Source organism: Dipodomys ordii, unplaced genomic scaffold, assembly GCF_000151885.1.
Source record: "Dipodomys ordii isolate 6190 unplaced genomic scaffold, Dord_2.0 Scaffold13, whole genome shotgun sequence".
Classification (NCBI taxonomy): domain Eukaryota; kingdom Metazoa; phylum Chordata; class Mammalia; order Rodentia; family Heteromyidae; genus Dipodomys; species Dipodomys ordii.
The window spans coordinates 473,038-498,776 of record NW_012267229.1 but is presented as its reverse complement, the minus strand read 5'-3'; the positions used below and the strand labels follow the sequence as shown (position 1 = coordinate 498,776).

The following is a 25,739-nucleotide window of genomic DNA, read 5'->3' as shown; positions in this document are numbered from 1 at the left end:
TTCAGAGCAGAAGAAAACTACTGGGATTCCAAAAGCATGCACTGTATGTGGCCAGCACTACTAAACAGGGGCTGAGTTCTCCCGACTCTTTTTACAATGAGACCCATAGTGGGAAGATGGCTAAATTTTCCACTGTGGCCAATCTGCTCAGCCAAACACATGAAAAGTCAATATATCAACTTGTGGGCTGGGAAGGTGGCTCAGTGGTAGAGTGCTTGCCTAGCATGCATGAGGCCCTGGGTTTGATTCCTCAGCACCACATAAGCAGAACAGTCCAGAAAGTGGTGCTATGGTAGAGTGGTAGAGTGCTAGCCTTGAGCTGAAGAGCTGAGGGACAGCGTGCAGGCCCAGAGTTCAGGTCCCATGACCAACAAAAAAAAAATCAATCTTGTAATCAATAAGCTCAACATCAATATGGTCCTGTGCTACACAGTGATGCTTGAGCAATGCCAGACTTTACATGAGAGTGAGCCCAGTGATCTTATGGCATGGCATTGTGAGGTCACGGCCATCTTACTTTGTACAATAATGTTAACGCAATGATGAAATTGCCTAATGACATATTTCTCAGAATGGGTCCCTATCTTATGTGACACATGATCACAACCAACCATAAACAATGTGTATGACTATCTGAGGTCAGGCATTTGAACCATCAAACAGCAGTTTTTTTATAAGGAAGATCAAAATCCATGGCTACAAAAGAGAAGTTTTATTATAAAAATGGAACATCTGGAAGAAAACTGACATGTATAAGTAAAAGTCTCCCCAGATCTACCCTCAGGTTCAATTCTTGTATCAAGAAGCAACTACATTTAAAGGAGATACTACCAAAATGTCATTTCCCCAGGCTTTGTTTGTAGGCTTTCCAAAACTGGGAGGACATATATGGGTCAGCAGAGATCCAGAGGACCACAGGAAATTTCTTCTGTAGATCTAGCCTCTAGTAGATCTGCTGAGCAGTCCCAGTTATTAGTTCTACTTCCAAACCCATTATACTCCCCAAAATATGTCTTCCCCATGAAATGGAAAACTGCCGAGAGCCAGAGAAAAGTCTTTTATACATTGCCATAATCTTCCAGAGACAAAAAAGTTCAGCTGATTGATTCTATATAAAACAGAAATAAATTAGCTTAATAGTATGCCTCTTCATGAAATTTAAACTCAGAAAATCTTAAGCCAGGAAAGGATTCCAATTTCATTTCGTTATATTTTGTGTTAAACCATTTGAAAATAGCAAAAGGTCCTCCATCAATGTGGAATCTATCCCTGCCAGGGATGGGTACTACCCTATGTCTCCTATTGCCCCAGAGAAGAGCTGAGACACCAACACAATTTAAACTTAAATCATTTGTATTGAGATCTCATCAATGCACAGATTCAAATATACCCCAGCCTCCAAATACGGTTCGAGAAGCACGATTTGTTTGCTAGGTACAAGATGTACAACTTCATACAGTTAAAAGCTTGGGGAGAAAATATTAAATTCAACTTATTTATATTCAGCAACCAGGTCATTTTCCAAGGAACACCCTGTGCAGGTACTTTGTCTGCCTGTGAGCACCTGTGACCTCTGTGACACAGTCGAGAGACCTGGGCAGGGCAAGGAAAACACAAAACTCATGCAGACGCCGCAGCAAAGGCTGTGCTTTCAGCAAGGAGGAGACCCTGCTTTTTGGAATGTGAGAAGAACCACCCAAGCTGGAGAGGCTCCTACAGAGCACATCGCAGGGCCGCAAGCACCAGTGCAGCTCTGCGTTGGACAGACGCATAGAGGACACTCTCCCTTCTGCTGTACCATCTGTCACACGACTGCCAGCTTTATGCGACAGTCCTAAAGGTCTGTGATTTATTCCGAAGCACAAAGCTCAAGGAGTTCTCTGGAAGTCAGATAGCGTGCCTTGAACATTTTTTTTTCTTTAACTGTCTATAAAATGTTGAAACAGGGAAACCAAAAGGTGTGCACAGCAGATAAACTAGAAAGAGGCTTAAATGTGAGATGGGGAGAAGAACAAGCAGGAATGGAAAAAGACCTAGGGGAGTCCTCTTTTAAGGGATGGCTTGACACATTCATCAGCAATAAAACACCTGGGATTCGGAAAAAGCCAGGCTGAAGGTGCACAGGAGGGGTTCTGAGGAGGCACTTTACGCTCTGTTCCAGCCCTGAACAAACAGCACCATCTTGTGCAGTGCAAAAGGAAAAACCACACCACAGGGAAAGAATGTTGGGAAGCTCCTGATGCCACAAATTGTAGAAGCTGAATTCATCACAACATTAACTTTCAGGTCCCAAGACAGGCATCCCAGTTTCAGAGAAACTCAAGCAGGATGGAAATCAAATGGGGACAGCATTCTAAGAGGAACCAAAGAGACTGGCACTAAAAGAGAAGAGTCTATCATACCAGATCCCGAGCAGCTGCAATGCAGCCAAGGGAGCAGATGTTAGTTGGGTGTCAGACATGGTCTCACCACCAAACAGAAACTACCACAGTATTTTGATGCTAGGGACTTTAGAACAGGGAACTGATAACTCAGCTGAATGAGGTTACCCACAAATTGCAAACAGGAAGCCAGCATCACCACTAGATATGGCAGTTAGATATTTGATAATAGATCGACGTTTTGATGACAAAAATACAGAATTGCTGGAGAGGAGGGGATGTTTCTAGAGGTCAGGGTTGAGGCACCAGGCAGAAGTGCCTGTTCACTGGCAGGACATAGGACCATAGAGAAAAGGAGATCCTTGGTGAAGCTTGGTCTGACTGCTTTCTCCTTCCACAGAGTCTAAAAAGGAGGCCAGGGAAAGTCAGCTTCGCCCACAACACAAGGCAGAGCAGACAGGAAAGGATGGTTCCACCTCACCTCAGTGTGCCCTGTCTGCCACAGCACTACTTGGAGATGCAAACACATCCCCAGAGATGCAAATTCTTTCTCAGGAAGTCTGGAATGAGAACTCTAAGAGTCTACACTTCTAACCAACTCACCGAGGATCCTGAGGCTGCTGGTCGACAAACCACACTTTTGAGCATCTAAGGACCTAACTGATCCAAATGAAAGCCAAGTCTATTATCAAAAGAAACTATACTTCTAAGAATTAAAAACTACACAGTCTCACCTGAGACTTTCAAGTAAGATAAATTAAGATAGGAACATGGGTAGGAGCATTACTAGGGCAGAAATGCCGCCTGCCCTCCTGCTAGCCACATCATTCATATGGCTCAAGGCTGCTGTGGGCTCAGATGTGTTATCCCAAAACTCATGTTGAGGTTCTAAGCCCAGTATTTGGAATGTGACATATTTGCAGACAGGGCCTTTGATTCAGTTAAAATATATTAGCTAAGGTGATTAAGTTAAAATAAGGCCCTGACGGTGGGTCCTCATCCAATGGGATTGTTGTCCTCAAAAAGAGGTGACTGAGACACCCAAAAGGAGAACACACAGGAGGCAGGGCCATGTGAGGACTCTAAAGAGGAGGAGGCCATCTGCAAGCCAAAGAGAGAAGCCTCAGGAGAAAGCAAACCTGCCCACCTCTTGCTCTTGGACTTCAGCCTCCAGAACTGTGAGCAAATAAATTCTGATATGTAAGCCACCCAGTGTGTGGTATTTTGTTATGGCAGCCTTAGCAAATTAATACAAAGGTTTATGGTTTTGCTTCTAAGTTTAACCTCACAAATTTTCACTGCATGCTGCTGTGTGAGAAGCTGTGCTTGTAGGAGCTGGCTCACAGAATGACAAATAGATACAGTCCTTGGCCAGCTCCTGTTCTTGCTTTCCTGTGTATAACCATTAGCACAGAGGGAGAAAGACCAAAATTACCTAACTTAGATGATGATGAATGCTGCATTGGATACAAAACCAATGCTAGAAAAGCATAGAGGAAAGAAAACAGTCTCTATCCTGAGGAGGGGGAGAAGGAACCAGGAGCTTCAAGGTAGATTCTGACAGAGGCACAGAAAGGGCAAAGCATTCCTAAAGAAGCGACACCAGCAATGCCCAAGGGATGTCATGCTACCCAACTCCCTGGGGTACTGAGGAACCGGCATGCCATCAGGCAGGGTGAGGAGGGGATGCCAGGGGGGCTGAGGCAGAGAAAACTATAACAGGACAGATGAGACTAAATAGGAGACCACACGTTTCCTGACTAAGCAAGGGAGTGGGAGTGGAGGAAATGAAGATTAATGAAATGAAGATAAAGGGGCCAAAGAAGGAAACAATAAAACTTCCCCTTATTATCTACTAGCCTTAGGCCTGCTTCATGTGTAGCTGACACATTCTGCAGCCGAGGATTTTCAAAGTAACTGACCTTGTCATCTCTGATCCTGCTAACTTGGACATAAGAAAGAGGACACTATCCTCTATGACTTCCAGGCTAGGTTACGGACAGCTCTGGAGGAGGATCATGACTCATTGAGAGGGAGATCTAAGTTCTAAGATTCACAGAACAAAGCCTAAGGATCCAATCACTGTCACCACACAGCTGTTCTCCGTCAAAAACAGTTGGTGCCATTGGGCACAGGTGGCTCACACCTATAATCCTACCTATTCAGGAAGCTGAAATCCAATCCCAATTCAGAGGTAGCCTGGGCAGAAAAATGACTGTGAATCTCTATCTCTGGCTTAGCAAAATGCTAACCAGAGGCATGGCGCAAATGCTATAGTACCAGCAAGTATTATGAGTAAGTGTGAGACTCTTGAGTTCCAGCCACAAAAGAGGAAAAAAATGGTGCCTTTCCTCAGAACATACACATAGCCGAAAGGTCTAAGAATCCCTCGCCCATTATATGACTAGACCTCGAATTGTCCTCATCCAAAAGAATGAAGTTATTTCTTCTCCTAAGCACCGAGGAACTTAGGATGTTGTGATATTATAGGAAATTCAAGAGATTTTTCAAGAATAACTCTTATGTTAAGGGCTCTTGGCTCAACACAGTGACTTTAGACTCCTATCCTTAGCCTATCTCAAGTACCACAACTAAAACCAGAAAAGTAAATATGTAGCACAGAGAACTGCCAAAGTTGGGGTGGGTTTAATGAAGCATTACTGGTACCATTTATCAACAATGGAACATGCAGCAGAGATATAGAGGACAATACAAACCCCAGACATACACCGATAGCACAATAATCAATCTCCTGAAAATGTGCTTATCAAAATATTTGAGGGCGGGGAAGGTGGCTCAGTGGTAGAGCACTTGCCTTGCATGCATGAGCCCTGGATTTGATTCCTCAGCACCACATAAGCAAAAAGAAAAGAAAAGAAATGTTTCAAAATATGTGAGTAGACCTTTCCATCACAGCCCCCAGACACCATCTCCTAATAAGAGGTCCAGATATACCTTAAAATACCAAACTTGGACCAAAAAAATGCCTACAGATTTAACATACAAATGATAGCAGAGAAATGTAAGATTGGCTTGTGAGGTCAAGAGAAGGGAAGAATAGGAAAAGTATCTGCCTTTCTCATAAACTTGAACACCTAGCACATGTAGAAAAGTCACAAGAAATAAAAGATCCATGAAAAACTGGACTGGAATTAGGGGAAGATTTAACATCAGGATCCAGAATCACCTTACAGGAAGAAAATATAGGTAAAATTCAGAAGAGTCACTATTGGGAATTTCAGGATAGACCCTTCTGCAGAGATATTATAATACCCAGCAAAAATCACGATAATGGGCTAAAGATATATATATATATATATATATATATATACACATATATATATATATATATATACAGTCCAGTGATAGAGCACCTGTTTAGCATTGCATGGCCTTGGATCCAAGGGCCTATCAAAAAATAAATAACTAAAGAAAAATGAAAATAACAAAATACAGTGACTCTGTGAGCTCCTGCAATAGCAGAAGCAGTTGGAGATGAGGTTGTAATCTTTCTAGTTACTGCTGCAGAGCCTGCAGTGCTGGCCTGGCCACTGTATATACTAATGATTTTTCTCATAGGGGTATAGTAGCCATTTTTTCTTTCTTCCTTTAAATGGAGCAGATTTTAATCCTCCCTCATTGACAAATTTCCTGAGGGAAATTACAGTGACCCATGAAGTGAAAACAACTTGGTCTTCAAAGGTCCAGAGTGGATGCAGCTTCAACACCAAACTATGTACCTCTGGGGTGGTGCTTACTCCTTCCCTATTAGGAAAAGGAAATAAAGGCTTTGGGTTCATGTGCTAAAATCTCTCAACAAAGGCAGCTGAAGTTGTAGCTCAGTGGTAGGGCATTTGCCTAGGGTACATGAAGCCCAGGTTCAATCTCCAAAAAGGGAGGGAAGTCAGAAAAGGAAAGGCTGTAGAAGTGTAGTACCTCAAAATATCATGGCATTCTTATTATGACCAAGAGGAAAGAGAAGGAAATCTGGATGTGTAAACTCTCACCTTAGCACAGGGTTTTCTCTAGCTAGGAAGAAGTCTCTAGAAGCATTCCAACCTATTGCCACCTACAACTTCATGAGGACAAGTCTGTCTCCATAAGAAAGCCTCTTAACCCAGAGAAGAGAGGTAGCCTAGATGGCACAAGGAAAATTCTTAGTATAACACTGACCATGCTCTTTGCTGCAGTTGTTAGATAATGCAGGATTTAGCAGCCAATCTGGGCCTTCAAATTGGCCCCTATGAACCAGTGATTGGATGTGCCAGGAACCTGAGATGAGATCAAGTTAAAAGCTCATCAATCTAGACTCACCAACATTAGATCAAGCTTAATTTTAACACTTTGAGGAAGTTCAAACTCAACAGACCTCAAAACAGACTACAGATTGGTCTACATGGCCTTCTCTAGTTCATAAAGTCAGTCAGACGTCAAGAGAACAAAAAAGTCAAACTCAACTGCATACCTGGTATAGCTGACACTCAACAAGATGACAGAGGTTTTCTAGCAACAAAGCCAGGGAGAAATGGAAGCCAGAAAATTCATATTTTAAAGTCCAGACCATAAATAAATGGAAGCCATCCTTTATAGTGAATCTTGACAGAAATGAATACCATCACCATCCAGCCTCAGAAAAAAAGTCTCCTGGAAACTATTATCTTAAAAATCTCCAAGATCGAGACTGGGAAGGTGGCTCAGTGGTAGTGTGCTTGCCTTGTATACATGAGGTCCTGGGTTCAATTCCTCAGCACTACATAAGTAGAAAAAGCCAGAAGTGGCACTGTGGCTCAAGTGATACAGCACTAGCCTTGAGCTGAAGAGCTGAGGGACAGTGCCCAGGACCAGAGTTCAGCCCAAAATAAAAAAAAAAAATATCCAAGATCTAGCCATGCTATCTATGTAAGCACATTCTATAAACTATTTTAGAAAATATTTTTACTTAATATATTGTTTTTATGTTGACCTTAACAAAAAAAGAAGGCAATAGTAGATGCCTTTAGTCCTAATTGATGTTGAACCAAAAATGGAAAATGCCAACAATGAAAGCTAACACCTTTAATCTTAACAAAATCTGTACAGATTAAACTCCTAGCTTTAACATCTACTTTTCCAAACCAGAACTCCTATACCAAAAGAGTTATTAATCAGAACCATTTATCTTACCTTAGGTAAAGCTTATTATTGATATATTTGAGAAGACAAGGGGGAAGTAAAAAGCCAGCACAGTAAAACTCAAACACCTTTTATAGTCCTTACTTTCAAAATATTTTGGGTTTCATTCCACTTATTTGTCCACTCCTTTGTCAATTCTTGAACCTAAAAACAAACATATATGTATATATAGTTATTCTACTTTTCAAAAATTAATGACTTCTACAATGTTTCCAAATTCTTATATACTATAGAAAAATATGCTGTAGCCAGTCCCTCCTCCTGCGACCCAGACCGCCCCCAGACCTCCTAACACTATTAATTTATGAAACTGTTTTCCTCAGCGCAGTTTTGTTTTGTGTGTCCATTGGATTACAAACTTTAGTAAAAAATACAAATCAAAAAAAGAAAAATATGCTGTAGTTTTCTACTATAAGAACTATCAGCAAAAATCAATCATACATACTGATCTTATCCTACCTTATCTTATCCTACGTTAGGGCAAAGAAAAGAACAGACAGCAATTTGTCCAATCACCTACAATATTGTCTTTTTTTATAGTGTACTTAACTAGAAGCTGCTGCCTTGAACTATTAGCTAAAATTATGAACCTAAGGATGACAATATCCTATTAGATGGGTTAATTTTCCTTGATTCTACTTTAGGTCCTAAGAAATAATCATTTACCTTTCTTTGTAATTAGATGTGCTGATTAAATCACCTTGATGGTGCAGTTCTCTTTTAGGAGATAATTTGCTTTTGTAGCTAATTGATGGGGTTTATAAATCTCACTCTACTATACATACATACATATATATATATATATATATATATATATATATATATAGTGGTTCTTTAATTGACTCTTTTAGTGAAAGCAAATTTCTTTTGATAAAAATCAGCTTCTTTTTACTGGGCAGTAACTTAGGGAAGAAAATGTCCCTAGCTGTTGAATATAGCATGGTTAAAAACTGCTTGTCCAAGTTAATAGAAATTTTCTGTTGGTTCCAGAAAGCTGTTTTAGATGACTCTGATGATTAGTTCACTGAGAAGCAGAAACTGATACTTGAATTGAGAGGCAGAGGAAAAAAGAATAAAAAGGTGCCCTGAGGAAAAGAAGCTAGCAGGAGCTCAAAGTTCAAAGTCATGTTCCCAAGGCCTTTCCTCTCTGTGCCTGTCACTGTCCCTCCCCTGCTCTACAGCCAAAACTAGCCTACTTTGAGCCTCCAGGTCTCCCACCCAGGAGCCCCTGATATAAACCAGGCCACAAAGGTGCATAGATGACATGCACCATGAGTGGTGGTAACTGGATAGGTCATTGGTCAGCAACCCTGACCAAAGAAGGCATGCTGTTGTCTAGAAATGGAGGGCCTACACCAAAAGAAAACCAGCATGTCTTACCCACCCACACACTATCATTCAGTGGCCATTTCACTCTTCACTTTATCTCAAATAATACTATAGAGATTCTCAGTTGACTTTTTTTGTAATGTTTGTCCTTCTTTTGCTAGTTCTTAAGTGTCAAAAGCTACCATCTTCTTAGTGAAAAAGGAAACAAGAATAGAAATGTCTCCCTGACTTTGCTCTCTGCTGTAAGACTGAATTGATTCATCTGAAGCAAGTCATACCCTGCAGTTCATTGATACCAACTCCAGACTCTTGATAGCATCAAATGTCAGGAGGGTGGTGGTTTTTTGTTCTAGAAAAAATTTTAGAGAGTGGATATTATTGTCTTTCCTTCCTACAGAAAGGAAAAAAACTGGCGTGTGGAATTAATGGATACTAACCAGTACACAGATCCTTACTAGCAATTTATCTGAGCAAATGATTCAGTATTTCACCAACTGAAGAAATATCAACTGTATTTGTTCTCAGTGAAGAAATAGGAGTCAGTAAACAATCCTTTCCAATTTCAAATATTTCAAACTCTATAAAAAATATAAAAATGCCTTGCACCCTTGTATTTAATACAAGTAATCTTAATAAATCACTAATTCTAGCAATGTGATCAGATGATGAGATGTATAACCAACCAGATGGCAAACAACTTCAAAAAGTTAAAAAAAAAAAACAGGCAAATATTTAGAAAATGTTGTGAATAAGACACAGTCATTTCTGTCACAGCATGTTAAATGCACTCAAATTAAAATGTTTATTGAAGTCTATTAACTTGCTAGGTACTTCTAAAAACTATAATTGATAAACAATTTATTGCTATACCCCAGCATTTCATAGCACTTGAAATCAAAACTGAAAGCACTAAAACATAAAATTTCATGAGCAAAATAGATTAAGGAAACTAATGTTTTTTATTAATGCCATTATCAGCATATTAATCAACCTAATTATCTAGAGAAGTGTCAACAAGTTCCTAGCTACAACTTTCACATTGTGTATTACTGAGTATATACTATAACACAATCCAATTTTTTTAATCATGTAGCACCAGGAAGAAAATTGACTCCAAAAAAATATTCCCAATGTCTGTTCCTCCTTTCCTCAAGATTTGTTTCCTTTTATTTTTAAAGAAGTAATATAGAGGGCTGGGAAGGTGGCTCAGTGGTAGAGCGCTTGCCTTGCATGCTTGAGGCCCTGGGTTCCATTCCTCAGCACCACATAAGCAAAAAGAAAAAAAGCCAAAGTGGTGCTGTGGCTCAAATGGCAGAACGCTAGCCTTGAGCTGAAGAGCTGAGGGACAGCGCCCAGGTCCAGAGTTCAGGCCCACAATTGGACCATAAAAAAAAAAAAGTAACATAGAACCAGATCAGCCATAGAACTAGTTTTCAAACACCAGGACACAAGCATCAGTTTTATTCCCTCCACCCTCCACCCCTGCTATAATGTTCTCTCTTCCAGTTAATCTCTGCCCCTCTCCCTATGAAAGAGCCCCCAAACAGTGAAAATAAGTTAGAAATGTCCAAGAGCTAAATGGTGCTCATCCTTGCGCTGGGAAGACCACTGCCATTTAGTACATGTGAAACATGGCCTCTCTTGGCCCAGGACCTTGTCTCCTCTGAGGGCCAGAGTGGCCCCACTGCTTTGTCAAAAGGACCTGCATGTGAATTTTACTGAAGTCAGTTATACATCACATAAATCACCACACTTATTAAATCACAGAAAATGTAACCGTTGTGCATCTTTAAAGATAATCATGGGGTTGGAGGGATACATGGAATGAAAAAAAAAAAAAACTGTCCCCAACAGAAATACTAAAAAGCATGAACTTCAGAAGAACATAATGCACATTATAATGTCAAAAAAAATAAGTCAATCATCACTTACTCTTGCTTCATTCTGATGAAGTTTTTCCTCCATACTTAAAGCTGTGGGAGAGTCTAAGAGGGCAATCTGCAATTCAACACATAAGGATATCAACAATTAATAAAAAGCAATAATATACAGCGAGGATTTTTTCCATGAACATAATAATTACCAAAAGCTTCTACAAACTAGAAAATACAATACTAAGTAATATTCACACACAACAACATAGAGTATGGGTTATCACCAAGTCGCTAATCCATGGGATATATATCATATCTTACACTATCTAAAAATCATGGTTTTCTTGTAAATCTACACTGCAGTACAAATCAAGAGAACAAACAACATAACATTATAATATCTTTACCAAAACCAAACACAATCTAAAACCCCAAGTCATAAGGACCTGTCTGTTTGAATATGCACAAAGTAGAAGCCTAAATCTTGCTTAACTATGGACTTTGGGGGTTAGCTACATTGAAATTAGGTGAGTGAAACTCATTTATGAACCCTGCTGGGTGCTATTCAATGTATGACATTACAATCTTCTTATCTAGCTCCTTATCTTTACCCTTGGTGTAGTGTGAAAATGGCTGTAAGGATGATATTGGCCAAAATCAGAGTAGAACTGGGAGGGATGAGAAGAAAACGAAACCAGACTGGATTTCAGCTGCACTCTTGACTTGTTCATCCTGATTAGAGTGCTAAGAGCTCGGTGTTCCCTGTTCTACCTCCCTGCCAAAGATGTCACAGGAAAGCAGAAAGGAAGTCTCCCATTGCCTATGCAGTCATTCTTTTCCAATTTGAAGTAAATTTGAAGTTATTCTGGTCTTATACAGCATGTATTCAGTGTGTTTTTAAACAAATAATATGATCCACATTGACTTTTTTTTTTGTCCTTTCTGTTTTGGTACTGGGGATTGAACCCATGATGTTGTACTTTCTAAGCTAGCACTTTGACATTGAGCTACATCCTGGCCCACACACTGGCTTTTAAATCAACAATTTCTGGGGGAAAATCAGACAAAATAAAACTGCTTCTTTCCGTTTAACAATTCTAACTCCATTAGGTATTATTTCATTATATATGCTTTCCTCTGATTTATTCTATACACTTACAATTTATCCTCTTAATGTAAATGCAGTTTTATTTTTCAAAACTTTTGCTCTACCGGATTACACTTAAACCAACTGCATACAGTGTACAAGGCTACATCAACAAAATAAACTCCTGGGAGGGGAATCTGTGAGTCATCTATACGTGTGATTCCTTTTTAATTGCAAGTTGTCCTCCCCAGAGATGCAGCATGTTTTTAATTTCTATTCAAACAAAAGCAGTCAGTTTTCATTGGCTCAGTTAAACATTTAGGCTAACAAGATGACTGTGGGCCCCACTGGGCATCTGTGTGTATGCCACAGAAAGCAGAACTGGTTGGCAGAGAAGCACAGGTGTCCTCCTGATGGCTGAGAGCCTGACAACAAGTCTCCACAGCAATCCTCAGTCCATGCAGGAACAATGGCTCTTGGCCCTCTTGAATAACTGCTCATGTATGAGGAATAATCTCATGAGTGTGTGGAGAGCCCGTCTCAGTTTAGAAACTAGCCCACAGAACCAGCATCTCCTGTGACAATGCCATAGGCTCATCTGCCATAGGCCTTTAGGAGACACACCCAGTTACAAGAGTCATTGCCTTCAGCTGCTATTTACAGTTGCATATACTTCATCTTTTCTGGAAGTAAGTTGGTAGGGGTCATTTGTATCATTAGAAATGTTGCTTTGATCTACAGCTGGCAACTCCATTTATCAGGTTTATTGAAAATGAAGGTTAACCTAAAGTAAAATCTGCCCTTCCTGGGAGGTACAGAAGCTTTGTCAACACATGACTACAAAGTGTCATTGCACACAGCATGGTGTTTCATACAAAATATTCAATGAAACTATTTTGGCCAATTTTACAAAACCTACTATATGGCTTCTGTTTCTCTACCAAAGCTGAGAAATGTCTACTTCATTCACAGCTTAGTAGTGAACCACTGATGGAATTATACATATAAAAGACTATAGTGACTACCATATCATATTCTATATAGCTACATACATGTCTATATGTCCCTACCTACAGAGTAGGAAAAACAACACAATATGTGCCAGGGTTTTCTGCTTTTAAAAGTTGAACCCATGACATTTGCAAAAGCAAACATAGGAAATTATTAAAAGAAGGAACTTTTGGAAATGGCTTTATAGCTCAAGTGGAAGAGGGTAGCCTTGAGCACAAAGAGGCTCAGGGACAATGTCCAGGCCCTGAGTTCAAGCCCCACAACTGACAAAAAAAATAGGAGCTTTTATTTGGCTGTACTTAAATAACCTAGAAATGGAATTTGGACTTGAGAAATATTCAAGGAACCATAGCAGCATTTGGAATAGAATATCCCAGAGGGTGGGGGCTGGGGGTTTAGTCCAGCAGAAGAGCGCCTGCCCGGCGCGGGCAAGGCCCTGGGTTCGGTCCTCAGCCCTGGAAAAAAAAAAAGAATATCCCAGAGGGGGATCAATGTCCTGGGGAAGATTTATTCAGATATTTTTAATGAGCACTTAAATGAAATACCTGCTTATTCTGTTAAGCATTACAAATTTAGAATAAGCCTATATTGTCTCACCAATAAATTATTTTATAGTGGACTCGCATTTTCACTGTAATGTACATATTAAACTTACCCAAGTTTTACCGTTTCTTTATGTGTTCTAAAATATATTTTTCCATCGTCAATGCCAAGATAACAATAATAAAAATACTGCCTTAATTACAGCAGTATTCTAAGGTCATGAAAGAAACAAGACAAAAACATCTAAAGGCAATGCTTTGGCATATTAATACCTCTGAAGACATTGCTGAGAGTTTCGATAGAGTTTTGCTGCCTGTATAAGACTCTTCATTCTAGTTTATTTTCTCTGTTTTCCTTTCATTCTTTTAACCTCATAAATTAAAGAAGATAATGTTGAGAATCTTCAAAAAATTTTTCCTTCACATATAGAAAATTGGATGACTCTATCAAATCATCTTTACATGCTTACTTTAGAAAAATAATGATTGAGAAACATTAAAGAGTCAGGCACAGAGACTCATACCTATAATTCCAGTTACTTAGGAGGCAGAGATCAAGAGAACTGTGGTTCAAGGCCATCCCAGGCCAAAAGTTAGCAAGATCTTATCTCAACCAACAAGCCTAAGGATGCAATCTCAGCTACTAAGGAGACATAGATAAGAGAATCTGGATCCAAGATTGGCCCTAGGTGAAAATGTAGAGAATCTAGGCAAAGAATACCTAAAAATAGAAGTCTGGGAGGTATTTTCACAATAAAAAAAAGAAGTCTGGGAGGTATGGCTCAAGCAATAAAACACCTGTCTGGTATAGGAAACAGAGTTCAAACCTAGGGAAGGAAAGGAGAGAGAGAGAGGGAGGGAAGGAAAGAAGGATGGAGATTAAGAAAGGATTCCCATGATAACAAATCATATCAATGAATTGACTTGTGATCCATGTTATAAGTTGTAACATGCTATTTAAGTGCACTGCTCATTCTGATAATTTCCTTTTGTACATGGGAAGCTCCATTCTCCAAGTAAAGGTATGTGGAGACATCTTTCAGCGCATGAAGGAGTCCTATTTCACTGTTGTTGGTCATCATATGGGAAAGGACTATGGATCTATTTCAGGGCCCAGGAACCTCTGTGAGGATTTCATCCTGTTGATATTTTCATAGATCAAACTATGGAACATCAAGAGCTTCCAAGGCCATGTACTCCTGTACAGAAAGCACTGTTCCAGAGAGACCATTTTGCATGGAAAGAAAAGTAGGCCTTTTAATGATATTCTAAAGACATCCATCCATTTGTGGGTTAAGAAAACCAGATGAAATGTATTTTTACTTCGAAGTGCAGTCTAACATCCTAGGTTTATAAAGCCCACCCTAACTTGTGGCCTCTCTTCAGAGCCTATGTAAGCCCCTGGGAACTTGGCTCACACTAAGTCATCACCACAGCATAACTTTATGGACAAAAAGGAAGCCTGCTGGGAAAAAAACACAAAGAGCAGGCCTCCTCACTTCAACCCCAGTGATCCCTTGCAACCATCATGTAAAAGGCCCCAGGGCCAGTGTTGCAGCCAGGCAGCAGATACTCAGTGTCACACCTGTCACTGAGTCCTCACACCTCCTCTGTGATGGCTGGGAAGGAACAGACATTCAGAAAGGTGTTTACACAAGTTGTTCCTCTCTGTTCAATGAGCTGTAAAGTCATAAAATGCCTGGGTAGAATTTTAAATATTACTCAAAGCATCTCAACTTCTTCCCACTAATGGAGATTATGCCGCTAATCCAATTGCATGCTAAATTTCCATCCATAATTGATAACTGTTAAGATTGTTAATCATTTCGGGCTTAGTGGATAAGATCTTAGACACAGAGCCCATAAGGAATGCAAAGGCCAATAGGAGCCGGTGTGAAGGACGGATTGGCTAACTCACTGGAAGCTTTACTTAGCACTTATTTACTTAAATCAATACTAGGAGATAATTGTCTCATTAAGATCCAGAAATAGATGCCATTACTCAAAGAAAATAATCTATAAATCTCAGAAAAACCTGACCTGATTCCCTTGAGCAAGCAGAGCTTTTAGTCTGGCTATTTCAGCTCGCAGCTCCCGGATGAGTTTGACGTTGGCATCCTCGTTAATGGTAGGTTTGTTGATGATGTTTTTGGCTCTATTTGCATAGCGAAGTGTACTTAGGGTTTCTCCATAATTGACATCAGCAGGTGAAATGGCTGTGAAGAATGAATTCAAAAAAATAATTTATCCAGCACTCCATGTTTCATTTAACACAAAGTTGGTTTGCAATTTAAAAGTCAGATTTAACTCAGGTCACTGGATAAACTAAATATTCATTGCCACCATAATGAATATTAAAAATTATCTAAGATTTACAGGAAAAGGTGCTCACTATACCAAATTTCATTCTGCTTTTTTCCCAAGACTTTTATCAGCCAGCTACCCAACTTTAATATATGATATATGCTACCTTGCCACAGTTAAGATATTTTCTGAGTTGAAAACATAAGAGGATCATTCAAGACTACTTGTGTATATCAACATTAATCAGGGATTAAAATGCTTCTAGAACTTCTGGCAAAGCCTATCATTTTTAAACAGCCACAGAGCACACCAATATATTCAATGGAGTCAGTAGACTAGTTAATCCTTTTCCTATGGAAACTTTGACTAATCCTATCCCTCCCACCCCCATACCACCCAAGTTTAAGTCTGGGAGACTTATTGATTGTTCATGGAGAGTATATCCCAAGGTAGGTTCCCCCCTCCTTGGTTAAGGCATGGTAAAGGCAGTAAGGAAAATAGAGAGAGGGAAGGAAAGAGGAGGGAGGGGAATAGGGACAAGAAAATAGAGCTAGAAAAGAAAGAATTCATAAATTCTCAGCAATCATCTCCTCTGTTATTTTTCTCTATTGCATTTCTTAAGAGCTAATTTGTCAATATAGACATAAAGTATTATTATTGTTACCATGATTTGTTATGTTTATTGATTTTTTTCCTCATGCTTTTTACTTTTAAATCTCATACATACTGCTTTAAATAGAACAGGTTGGATCATTTCTTTCTTACTTTGTGCCCCTATAATGATTTTCTAGTACAAATTGGGGAACTTAGAAGTTTTCTACCTTCTTAACTTATGTAAAGAAACACTGAAAGTCTCTGCAGGTCACCACAGCCCCCAGACCATATACATCTATCCAAGAGTTGATAAGATAAGGGATAAGACTGGGTTTCTGGATGCAGGTGATTTTCAAGGTAGATAAACCAGTAATTTTTTTAATATAAAGATGCTATATCCCAATTTCAATTTAAAAGAATTTCAGCTAATTCACAGGAAACTTCAGATGCTCAGGAAAATAACTTAAAAACTCTTACTGGCAATCATGATGGTTTTAGAGTTTCCTCCAAGGCTATCTTTCAACAACCAAGTCAAAACAGAATCCCTGTAAGGCACAAAAACTTGCTTCTTCTTCACCAGAGGGTTTGCTGCATCCTGAGATAAATCAGCTGTAAGGAAGATAGAAACAAGGGAGAGGAAAGAATCACTGTTTCACGTTCCTCTAATTTTGTTTCACAAAAAAAAAAAAAACGAGCAGGAAGTGAGCAAGCACCTACCTAAGGCAGAAATGACGTTTCCCAGAGTGACAAGGGACTTGTTAATATTCCCTCCTTCTTTGAGCCTGACCCCCGTGGCACCAGTGGCATCCGCACGCTCACTTCCAGCAAGATCCACCAAGTGAATCTTACTCACAGTTTCACATGGCATTTCAGAATCAAACTTTGCCTGTGGTAAGATAAGAAAGAAAAACTGAAGAGACCCAAAGGGTTCCAATGGCCTTTATAAAACAAAAACCAATTGCTTTCCACTGAAATTTCTCAGGGTTAATTGTTTTTTCCTCTCCTTTTTTGTTTTACCAGCCTTCAGACTTCCTTAAAAAAATTTCCAAAACTAAGTTCAGTACAACAGAAGTCCATCCTATGTGATTCCGAAGCTTTCTGAAGAATCGCACCACGAATCAAACCCTTGCCTTTCTCAACAAAGCAAATCTAGAAGAATATAAAGGTAGACACTAAAGTATGCTCTGGAGTGAAAAATGCCTATTCTTGTCTAGAAGCTCCAGCATTCAAAGCAACAAAGGCTCTCCAAAATATAACCATAGACAAATATGTAAAAGATCATTTCACCACTCTGAAAATATTTTGTTTCACAATGTTACTTTTCCAAAGGCTTCTTTTAATCTACCTTGTACATTACGAATCAAATTGCAAAGAAAAAAAAAAAGAAAAAACACAGTCACCAGACTCTATGTACAGCAGAACAGTACCTTTAAATATCATGATCATTTTAAATACCCAGGATCTGGAACAAAGGTAAAAGATGTAGGGACTGTGTACAGAGGTGTTCTGGTTGACCTTAGGGAATCTTTTTAACTGTCCTGTTCTCTGATGTCCCTAGGTGATTAAAAATGCTGACTTGTTTCTGGTGTGCCCAAGGGTGGATGTGGGTGAGAAGAACTCCAACTCCTACAACTGATGCCAAAGGGGCTCTGCATCTACATAGTCCTCCCATGTTCTCCCAGTCCCCCCAGGGCCAAACTACTTTCCTCACCCTTTTCCACACACGTTCGCCATCTTCTGCATGTGAGCCATAATGAATTCTCACACTGGCACTTACATAAATGTTCTGTCCTTTGCTATCACTCTAATAATCATAATCAACACGGTGGGGTGAGCTCCATGGAGTGATAATGTGCTGCCCTCACTTACTCACCTTGGCTTCCAGCTGGTCGGACTTGCAATCCATTATCTCCCACAGTGCTAACAACAATGAAAACTTTTGCTTAATTAGGCACAGAGCAAGTTGGGCTTTTTTTTTTTTAATGTCTCAAACAAGGTGGAAGCCTGCTCAATATTTCTTAAGGGTACCCATCAGGATATTTAAAAATTACTGTGATTGTAACCACGGAGAAACTCAGTGCCCAGCACTTGTTCAACTCTAATTAACAAGGAAATGACAGTCTGTCACCTTTACTTGCTCCTGCTCTTGGTTCAACAGTGATCAATCCTCAGCTGGGGCTAATCAGCAAGTAAAGATCTCCAGGAGGGAAGCCAACCAGCTACACACAGCTGGCCCCATGGCTACCTACTGGCTGCCCTTACCTGTGTGAATTTGATGGTGAAGATGGCGTGAGACCGACTACTGACATCATTCATCCCAGTAGCCGCTGTGGTACGATTAATATTTCCTGCATCCATAAGTTCTTCCACATCACCATAATTCTGTACCAAATGTTTGGATAAGTCTGGCAGGAACAAAAAAAAACAAAAAAGGAGGAGGAGGGGGTGAAGAAATCTGCCCATTATACAGTGACTGGAAATTCCCCTAAGAAATAGTGTATGACTAGAATCTGTCAACCACTTAAGGCTCACTTGCTTCTACCATAGTGGCATATAATGTGGCTGCTCAGGTTCCTAACCTTAATGGACCTCAGCTACCTCATCTTATCTACTAAAGGCCACTAATATCAACTTCTGAACAGCAGTCATTGCAGGAAGAAGAAAAATGTAAAGGCAAATACCCTATGCAAAACTGTAAAAGCACATTTTTAATCCTTTAAGTGTGTATTTTATATATTCATAGGATTCCAAAGGTAAAGGCTACACGGTGTACGGTTCGATCTCTCCCTTAAGGCTCCCCTTACCCCCTTTTGTCAAATAACTAAATACTATCAGTGTCTATGTCTTCAGTATATGAAGACATACTTCAAAAAATAACTCGAACATTAGGTATAACATATACATGCATGCATGTGTATGTATGTATGTGTGTGTGTGTATCACCAACTTTTCCTCTCTTTCAAAGCAATGGGGCCATAGTGCACACTGCACTGGAATGGAGCTCAGTGGCATGCATGAGGCCCTGCATTTTATCCCTAACACCATCACCACACTCAACAAAATGTGACATACCATAAACATCATTTTGCATCTTACTTTTTCATATAATCCATATCAAAAAAATATTCTGTCATAGTCAAGATGCCTTCCCATGCATTTTTAAGGCTGTGTTAGAGAACTGTCTTGCATACATGAACCAAGCCCTGAGTTCAATCCCCAGCATTGCAGAACAATAAAAAATGTACTCTTTGGAACTGGAGGTAGTTGTGGAGAGATTGGCTACCATAAGGAGCCTTGGGTTCAATTCCTCAACACCTCAAATAAAAATCATTAAAACACCCATTTCTATAAACACTCCATTCTTTGCCTTTGTCTCTTGTACTCCTTGGTTGCTGGATATATCCTTACTGATTCACAGGAGTTCTTTGTATGTTTGAAAAATTAGTCATCTGTCTGAAACTTAAGTTGAAACTATTCTTCCCATTTTTTTCACATTCTATTGTTTAAGACATAAAATCCATTATCATCATTCAGATCTGACTTGCAACTTCACAATTCTTTTTCCCTTTTATTAGCTCCAACTGGTTGCACAAGGGTGTTTCATTTTAACATGTCTGTTTATGGATACACTACATTTTGATCAATCATACCTTTCCTCCTCCTCCTTCCTCAACCAGACTCATGGAGTTTCCTTGCTCCATTTGTGTATGTTTACATATATTATATGACTATATTTGCCCTCTCCTCCTTTCTATTCACCTGTCCCCTCCCACTACTACCCACACCCCAGGCCAGCCATACTTCAACTTCTTGATGTTCTTTATGTTACAATGAATGTTTATTCTTCAAAGAGGTTTCACCATCATACCTTATACCTGCAATACAAGTATATGTACATGTATGTGTATGCATATAATCATGTATGTGTTTATGTGTCCAGTGTTCATATCTAATATCCTCATAAGAGAAAGAACATATTTTATCATATTTTATATTATCTTTAAATAGTTGTTACAAAGAGGTTTCAATTCAACATGTCAATTTATGAATGAAATGTGTCTTGATCATTCTCCCCCTACTCTCTTCCAATCCCGCCAATCCCCTCAAGTAACTTACACATAGGAACATTGAATGTTATGATTATATATCACATTTTCATTTATCAACTGAAGAGATCTGTTTTTTCTTAGCTTGGCTATTGTGAATATTGTTGCAATAACCATGGATACCATGGTTACAATAACCATGCATACAAGTGCATCTATTTTATCCAGACTTACATCCTGTTGGATAAATACCCAAGAGTGGTATGGCTGGATCACAGAGTAGTCCTTTGTTTTATGAATTTTTATACCAATTTCCACAGGAGTTGAACTAATTTACAGTCCAACCACCAGTGTAATAGGGTTCCTTTTTCCCCCCACATTCTCACCAGCATTTGCCTGTTTTTTATGATGGCCATTCTGACTGAAGAGAAATGGAATCTGAATATTGTTTTGATTTGCATTTCCTTTATGGATGGGCATGCTGATGGGCTTCATGTATTTATCAGGCATTTGTACTTGTGGGAAATATCTATGGAGCTCTTCTATCCATTTCTTAAATGGGCTATTAATTCTTCGGGAATTTAATTTTTTAAGTTCCCTGTATATTCTTTCTTAGTCCCTTGTCAGATGTGTAGCTGGCAAAGATCCGCTCCTATTCTGTAGTTGTCTCTTCATTCTAGTGACTACATCCTTAGCTCTGCAGAAGCTTTTTAGCTTGATGCACTCCCACTTCTCAATCCTCAATCTTATATACTGAGCTATTAGAGTTCCATTTAGGGAATTATGTCCTATACAAATAAGTTCTGGTATTTTCTCTTTCCTGAAGAAGTTTCAAACTTTTGAAGTGTTGCATTAAGTTCTTTGATCTACTTTGAATTGGCATTCATAGTAGGTAAGAGAGCAATGACCAGCTGTGTTACTCCAGAGAAACATATCAAGGTCAATGTCCACATGAAAGCATGCTTCCATGTGTGATTCCTGTAGGCAAGACTCAGCTCCTTTTTGTACAGAAGGACAGATGCATTATAGGGATAGCCTATGTGAAAACTCCTCTTAACAGGCAAGAGGTCTGAACATGTCTTTCTTTTCATCTACAATCATTCAGGTCAATAAAGACACACTGCTAAATCCAACACCCTTGAGATAACTTATAGGATTATGCCTCTTACCAGAAAGCATTGGAAACAAACTTCACAGGTCTCCTAAAGCCAGAAGAAATATACTGGCAAATCTCAAGTAAAATATGAAAATTCCCTATCACAAAATTCCAAAAGTAAATAACTTTCTAAAAATCTCACCATTATACTCCTTTCCTTTTCCTTGTATGCGTTGTTCTTACACAAATCCCAAGGAGGAAGAAGGCTGTGAAATATTCATTCTTACCCTCAACATAAGGTCCTTCTTTGGGATGCTCTCGGACTCTTAAATTGAAGGTTTTAGATGACTTCCTCCTAAGTAGATCTCTCACACGCTCGTTATAAATTTCTAAATAGCTAAAAGTTTTCAACAGAATGAGATTCAGAGAAATAATGAGACATTAATAATAGTAACCACAACAACAGTCCCAAGCAGCAGCTCACAGCTACTACAGTTAAGGGTGTTTGCTTACCATTCACTCTCTGCAGAGATAGACAAGGGGGTCTTGCATGCTTTAAATAATTTGTCCAAAACCATATGGCTACCAGGAGGCCCAGCAGATAGAGAAGAGGACTGAAAGGGCTGTCCTTAAAAATCACTGGAGAGATTGAACTCCACACAGGTTTAACTTCAAAGAGGAAAGAGCACCTCCACCATCCAGATGTATTTGTAACTTAGCTTTATGGAGATTATACCAACACAGCAAATAACACAAATCTTATTCTGTGAAAGGGATGAGACAAGTAACTGGGTACTCTTACGAAAGTCGAGGGCTCACTCCACTTTGAGATAAACCTCCAACCACAGTTATTTCTTATCCAAACTGTATCCAAGAAAGTCATTGAAATTAACCTGATTTGTCAGGTAAATTCCCAACTACTGTAAGCGCAGGAGGAAAAACAGCAGGCTCTTTCCTTGGGAATCCATAGGCCCAAACTAATACCTAAGTGCAAGCCAAGCGACCATAGCCCCAACCAAGCAGGCCACAGACCCTACCTGACTTCAGTGCGGAAGGATGCTTCATCCCATCTGGTAGTTTCATTTATCCGACTGAAGAGCCCTTCACAGATTCGAGGTATTAAACCTGAATCACCCTGCAGTAGGAAGAGTGTCACAGCTGTCATGTGAAATGAAAGCAACTGACTACTGAATTTGCATTCTGATGGAGTGAACTTGGACTTAAGGGGCCTGCATGCCAACCCCAACCTACCACTCTAGGACCGCTTCCTCCTCTCTCACAGGAGAGGATAAAGCCTTCTAATTTCCACATGTCTAGACTTGGGCTATATAGTTATCAGAATCATTAATCATTGAAACTATGCCTTACAAAGATAAAGAGATTTATTCTGTAGCAAAGATGACAGATGAAAATGCACGTCTCATTAATATGTTTTATAAATCTTTTAGGAATAAAAAAGGAAAAGTTTAGTTAAATTATTAAAAAGGGAGTGAATACAGAAGACAAAAAAGTAGCAAGAAAACTACTTCAAGAGTTAATGACTGTGTTAAAAGTTAGGGGGGTTGCCAGGCGCTGGTGGCTCACGCCTGTAATCCTAGCTACTCAGGAGGCTGAGATCTGAGGATTGCGGTTCAAAGCCAGCCCGGGCAGGAGAGACCGTGAGACTCCTATCTCCAATAAACCACCAGAAAACTGGAAGTGGCACTGTAGCTCAAGTGGTAGAGCGCTCGCCTTGAGCTGAAGAGCTGAGGGACAGCACCCAGGCCCAGAGTTCAAGCCCCACGACTGACAAAAAAAAAAAAAAAGTTAGGGGGGTTGAGCTGAGTGCTGGTGGCTTATGTCTGTAATCCTAGCTACTCAGGAGGCTGAGACCTGAGGATCATGGTTCAAAGCCAGACCTGGCAGGAAAGTTTGTGAGACTCTTATCTCCAGTTAATCACCAAGAAAGCCAGAAGTGGAGCTGTGGCTCAAGTGGTAGAATGCTAACCTTAAGCACAAAAAGCTCACAGACAGTTCCCAGATCCTGAGTTCAAGCCCCAGGACTGGCACCAAAAAAAGAAAAAAGGGTGGTAAAGTAGGCCAGATGTCTCAAGTTTGTGACTGTTAACTATTTGGGAGGTAAAGATCAGAGGATCATGGTTGGAGGTCAGCCTGGATATAAAAGTTTAGAAGACTCCATCTCAATCAATGGCTGGGCATAGCTGTGTATACCTGTTATCCTAAGCTTACTGAGAAATACAAGAACTGGGTACAGTGATGTGTACCTGGCATCCCAGCAACAAAAAGGAGCACAAATAGGAGGATCAAAGTTCAGGCAGCACAAGCATGAAAGTGAGACGCTATCATGAAAATAACCAATGCATAAAGGGTCTTTCAGTGTAGCTAAACTGGCAGAGCACTTGTTTAGTAGTGTTGAGTTCTGAGTTCAAACCCTAGCACTAAAAAAAAATGCTTAGGTAACAGAACCACATTAAAACATAGAATATGTCCCTGCTTTGATGTAGAAATCCCTAAGATGGCCCTCCTAGAAAGAAGTACATCACATCTCCTATGCAATATGGGTGTCATATTCAATCATCATGTTCCAGTTAGCACTAACATCTGGTGAACCTCAGAAGGATCTGATCTGACCTCAGAGCATCAAAGTTTTCTCAACAATTCTCTTTCAACTTTTACCCAAAGCCCCAGTCAAAGAACAAATGAACTAATGCCATTGCTTTAGAGATTTTCTTTGTGCCATTTGAACCATGTAAATGCTTAACAAGAAAAACTAAACTCTTTCACAATATTTTCACTTCCTATCTTTAGATAGAGCGAGCCCAAGTGGTACATACTTGTGAGGTCAGAGAAAATCACCTCTCATTAACAGTTATAAATGTGTAATATAAAGTAGTTTCTAGGGAACTAGATACACAGACAACTAATTGTTAGAGATATTTTTTCCAAAAGCATAGAAGAAAAGTGGGAAGAAAGAGTAACAAATGTTTCTCTCCTCTGTTTCTTGCTTTTCAGCTGGAGGGAAAGCCCAGATTTAAGAGGTCATGTTACATGCACTGAAACAATTCAATCTGGGAAGAGATGTTCTACCAGTACAGTACTTCTGTGATCCCGAAACCTTCAACAATGAAGCCACAAATGTGAGTCCAAGACGGGATCCCTCAAAATACTGTTAGTAACTCTATCTAGAATATGGCACAGGTTTGGCATTCATTAAACAATGCTTTTCCAGTGGCAAAGAAAAATAAAAGACACAAGCACTGTCTAATTTTGTAGTAAATACACGACAAGAGAAAGTTCCTACATATTTACATTCCCATATGTTAGGGGAAGTAGGATATTACTGCTTATTAATTGATATAAACTGCTAAACCATTTATGTTTGTAACTAGATGAATTCTATATAGACTACGTAACTCTTTTATGTACTTGCTGGATTTATGCAATATCTTTCCATGAAAAATGGTTTTGGTTTTTGGGGTTTTTTTTTTACATTTTTCTTGAGGGAAATGTTCTCTATAATTATATATATATATTTAAAAAAAAGAACAGACTTTGGTAATTTTATTCAAACTGTCATGTTGGCCATAAAGGAGACTAAATTAGTTGTGGGCCCTGCATACTTTCTTGCTGAGTATAGGTCTTTAAAAACAGAAAATGAACTGGGACTTGTGCCTATTAAAATTATTCCTCATGTTAAATCTCTCAAAGGAAATTTAGTTCAGCTGATTATTGGGTTTTATCTTATTACTATTGATGAGAAAATGAAAAGCAATGCAGTTAAAGTAGATAAAGAGATTATTTTTATCAGTCTAGAGAAAGATAAGAAACTCCCTCCCTATTCAGCTCAGACAACGTACAGAACTTCCCATCATGGTGTATGACTTTCCAGATCCAGTTTGCCCATATGCAAAGACACAAGCATTGTAACCTTCAAATGCAGACTTCACCACATCTGTGCCCAGAGTTTTGAAAACCTGAAAGAAAAGACAAAAACAAGGGACGATTACTGTGAGTTTTAATTTTTTTTAAAAAAACTTCCTAGTTATTGCAAATAAGGGAAACCATGGGACCTAAGTTTCTTTGGGCCTTCACTTAATACAATTTTTTCTAAGTCTTTCCATTTCCTAACAAATGGGGCAATATCATTCTTTCTGATGGAGGCATAGAATTCCATTTTGTTTTTATACCACATTTTCTTGATCCATTCATCTACTGAGGGGCATCTGGGTTGGTTCCATATCTTAGCAATGATAAATAAGGCTGCAATAAACATAGTCGTGCTGATAGCATGTCTGAGTCAGGC

At 39.4% G+C, this 25,739-nt stretch overlaps 1 protein-coding gene across 3 annotated transcripts in view; it reads right to left on the bottom strand.

Moving 5' to 3' along the window:
- Kif16b (kinesin family member 16B) overlaps positions 1–25,739 on the bottom strand; it is a 267,459-nt gene that overhangs the window by 195,147 nt on the left and 46,573 nt on the right. For all 3 annotated transcript variants that reach the window (XM_013010887.1, XM_013010888.1, XM_013010886.1), the window contains exons 4-12: positions 25,294–25,410; positions 22,474–22,571; positions 21,724–21,833; positions 18,557–18,699; positions 17,012–17,180; positions 16,772–16,903; positions 15,437–15,612; positions 10,815–10,880; positions 7,638–7,697 (exon numbers count right to left, since the gene is read on the bottom strand). In XM_013010887.1, the coding sequence (XP_012866341.1) occupies positions 7,638–7,697; positions 10,815–10,880; positions 15,437–15,612; positions 16,772–16,903; positions 17,012–17,180; positions 18,557–18,699; positions 21,724–21,833; positions 22,474–22,571; positions 25,294–25,410 (1,071 nt within the window). The remainder of the gene's footprint in view (positions 1–7,637; positions 7,698–10,814; positions 10,881–15,436; positions 15,613–16,771; positions 16,904–17,011; positions 17,181–18,556; positions 18,700–21,723; positions 21,834–22,473; positions 22,572–25,293; positions 25,411–25,739) is intronic.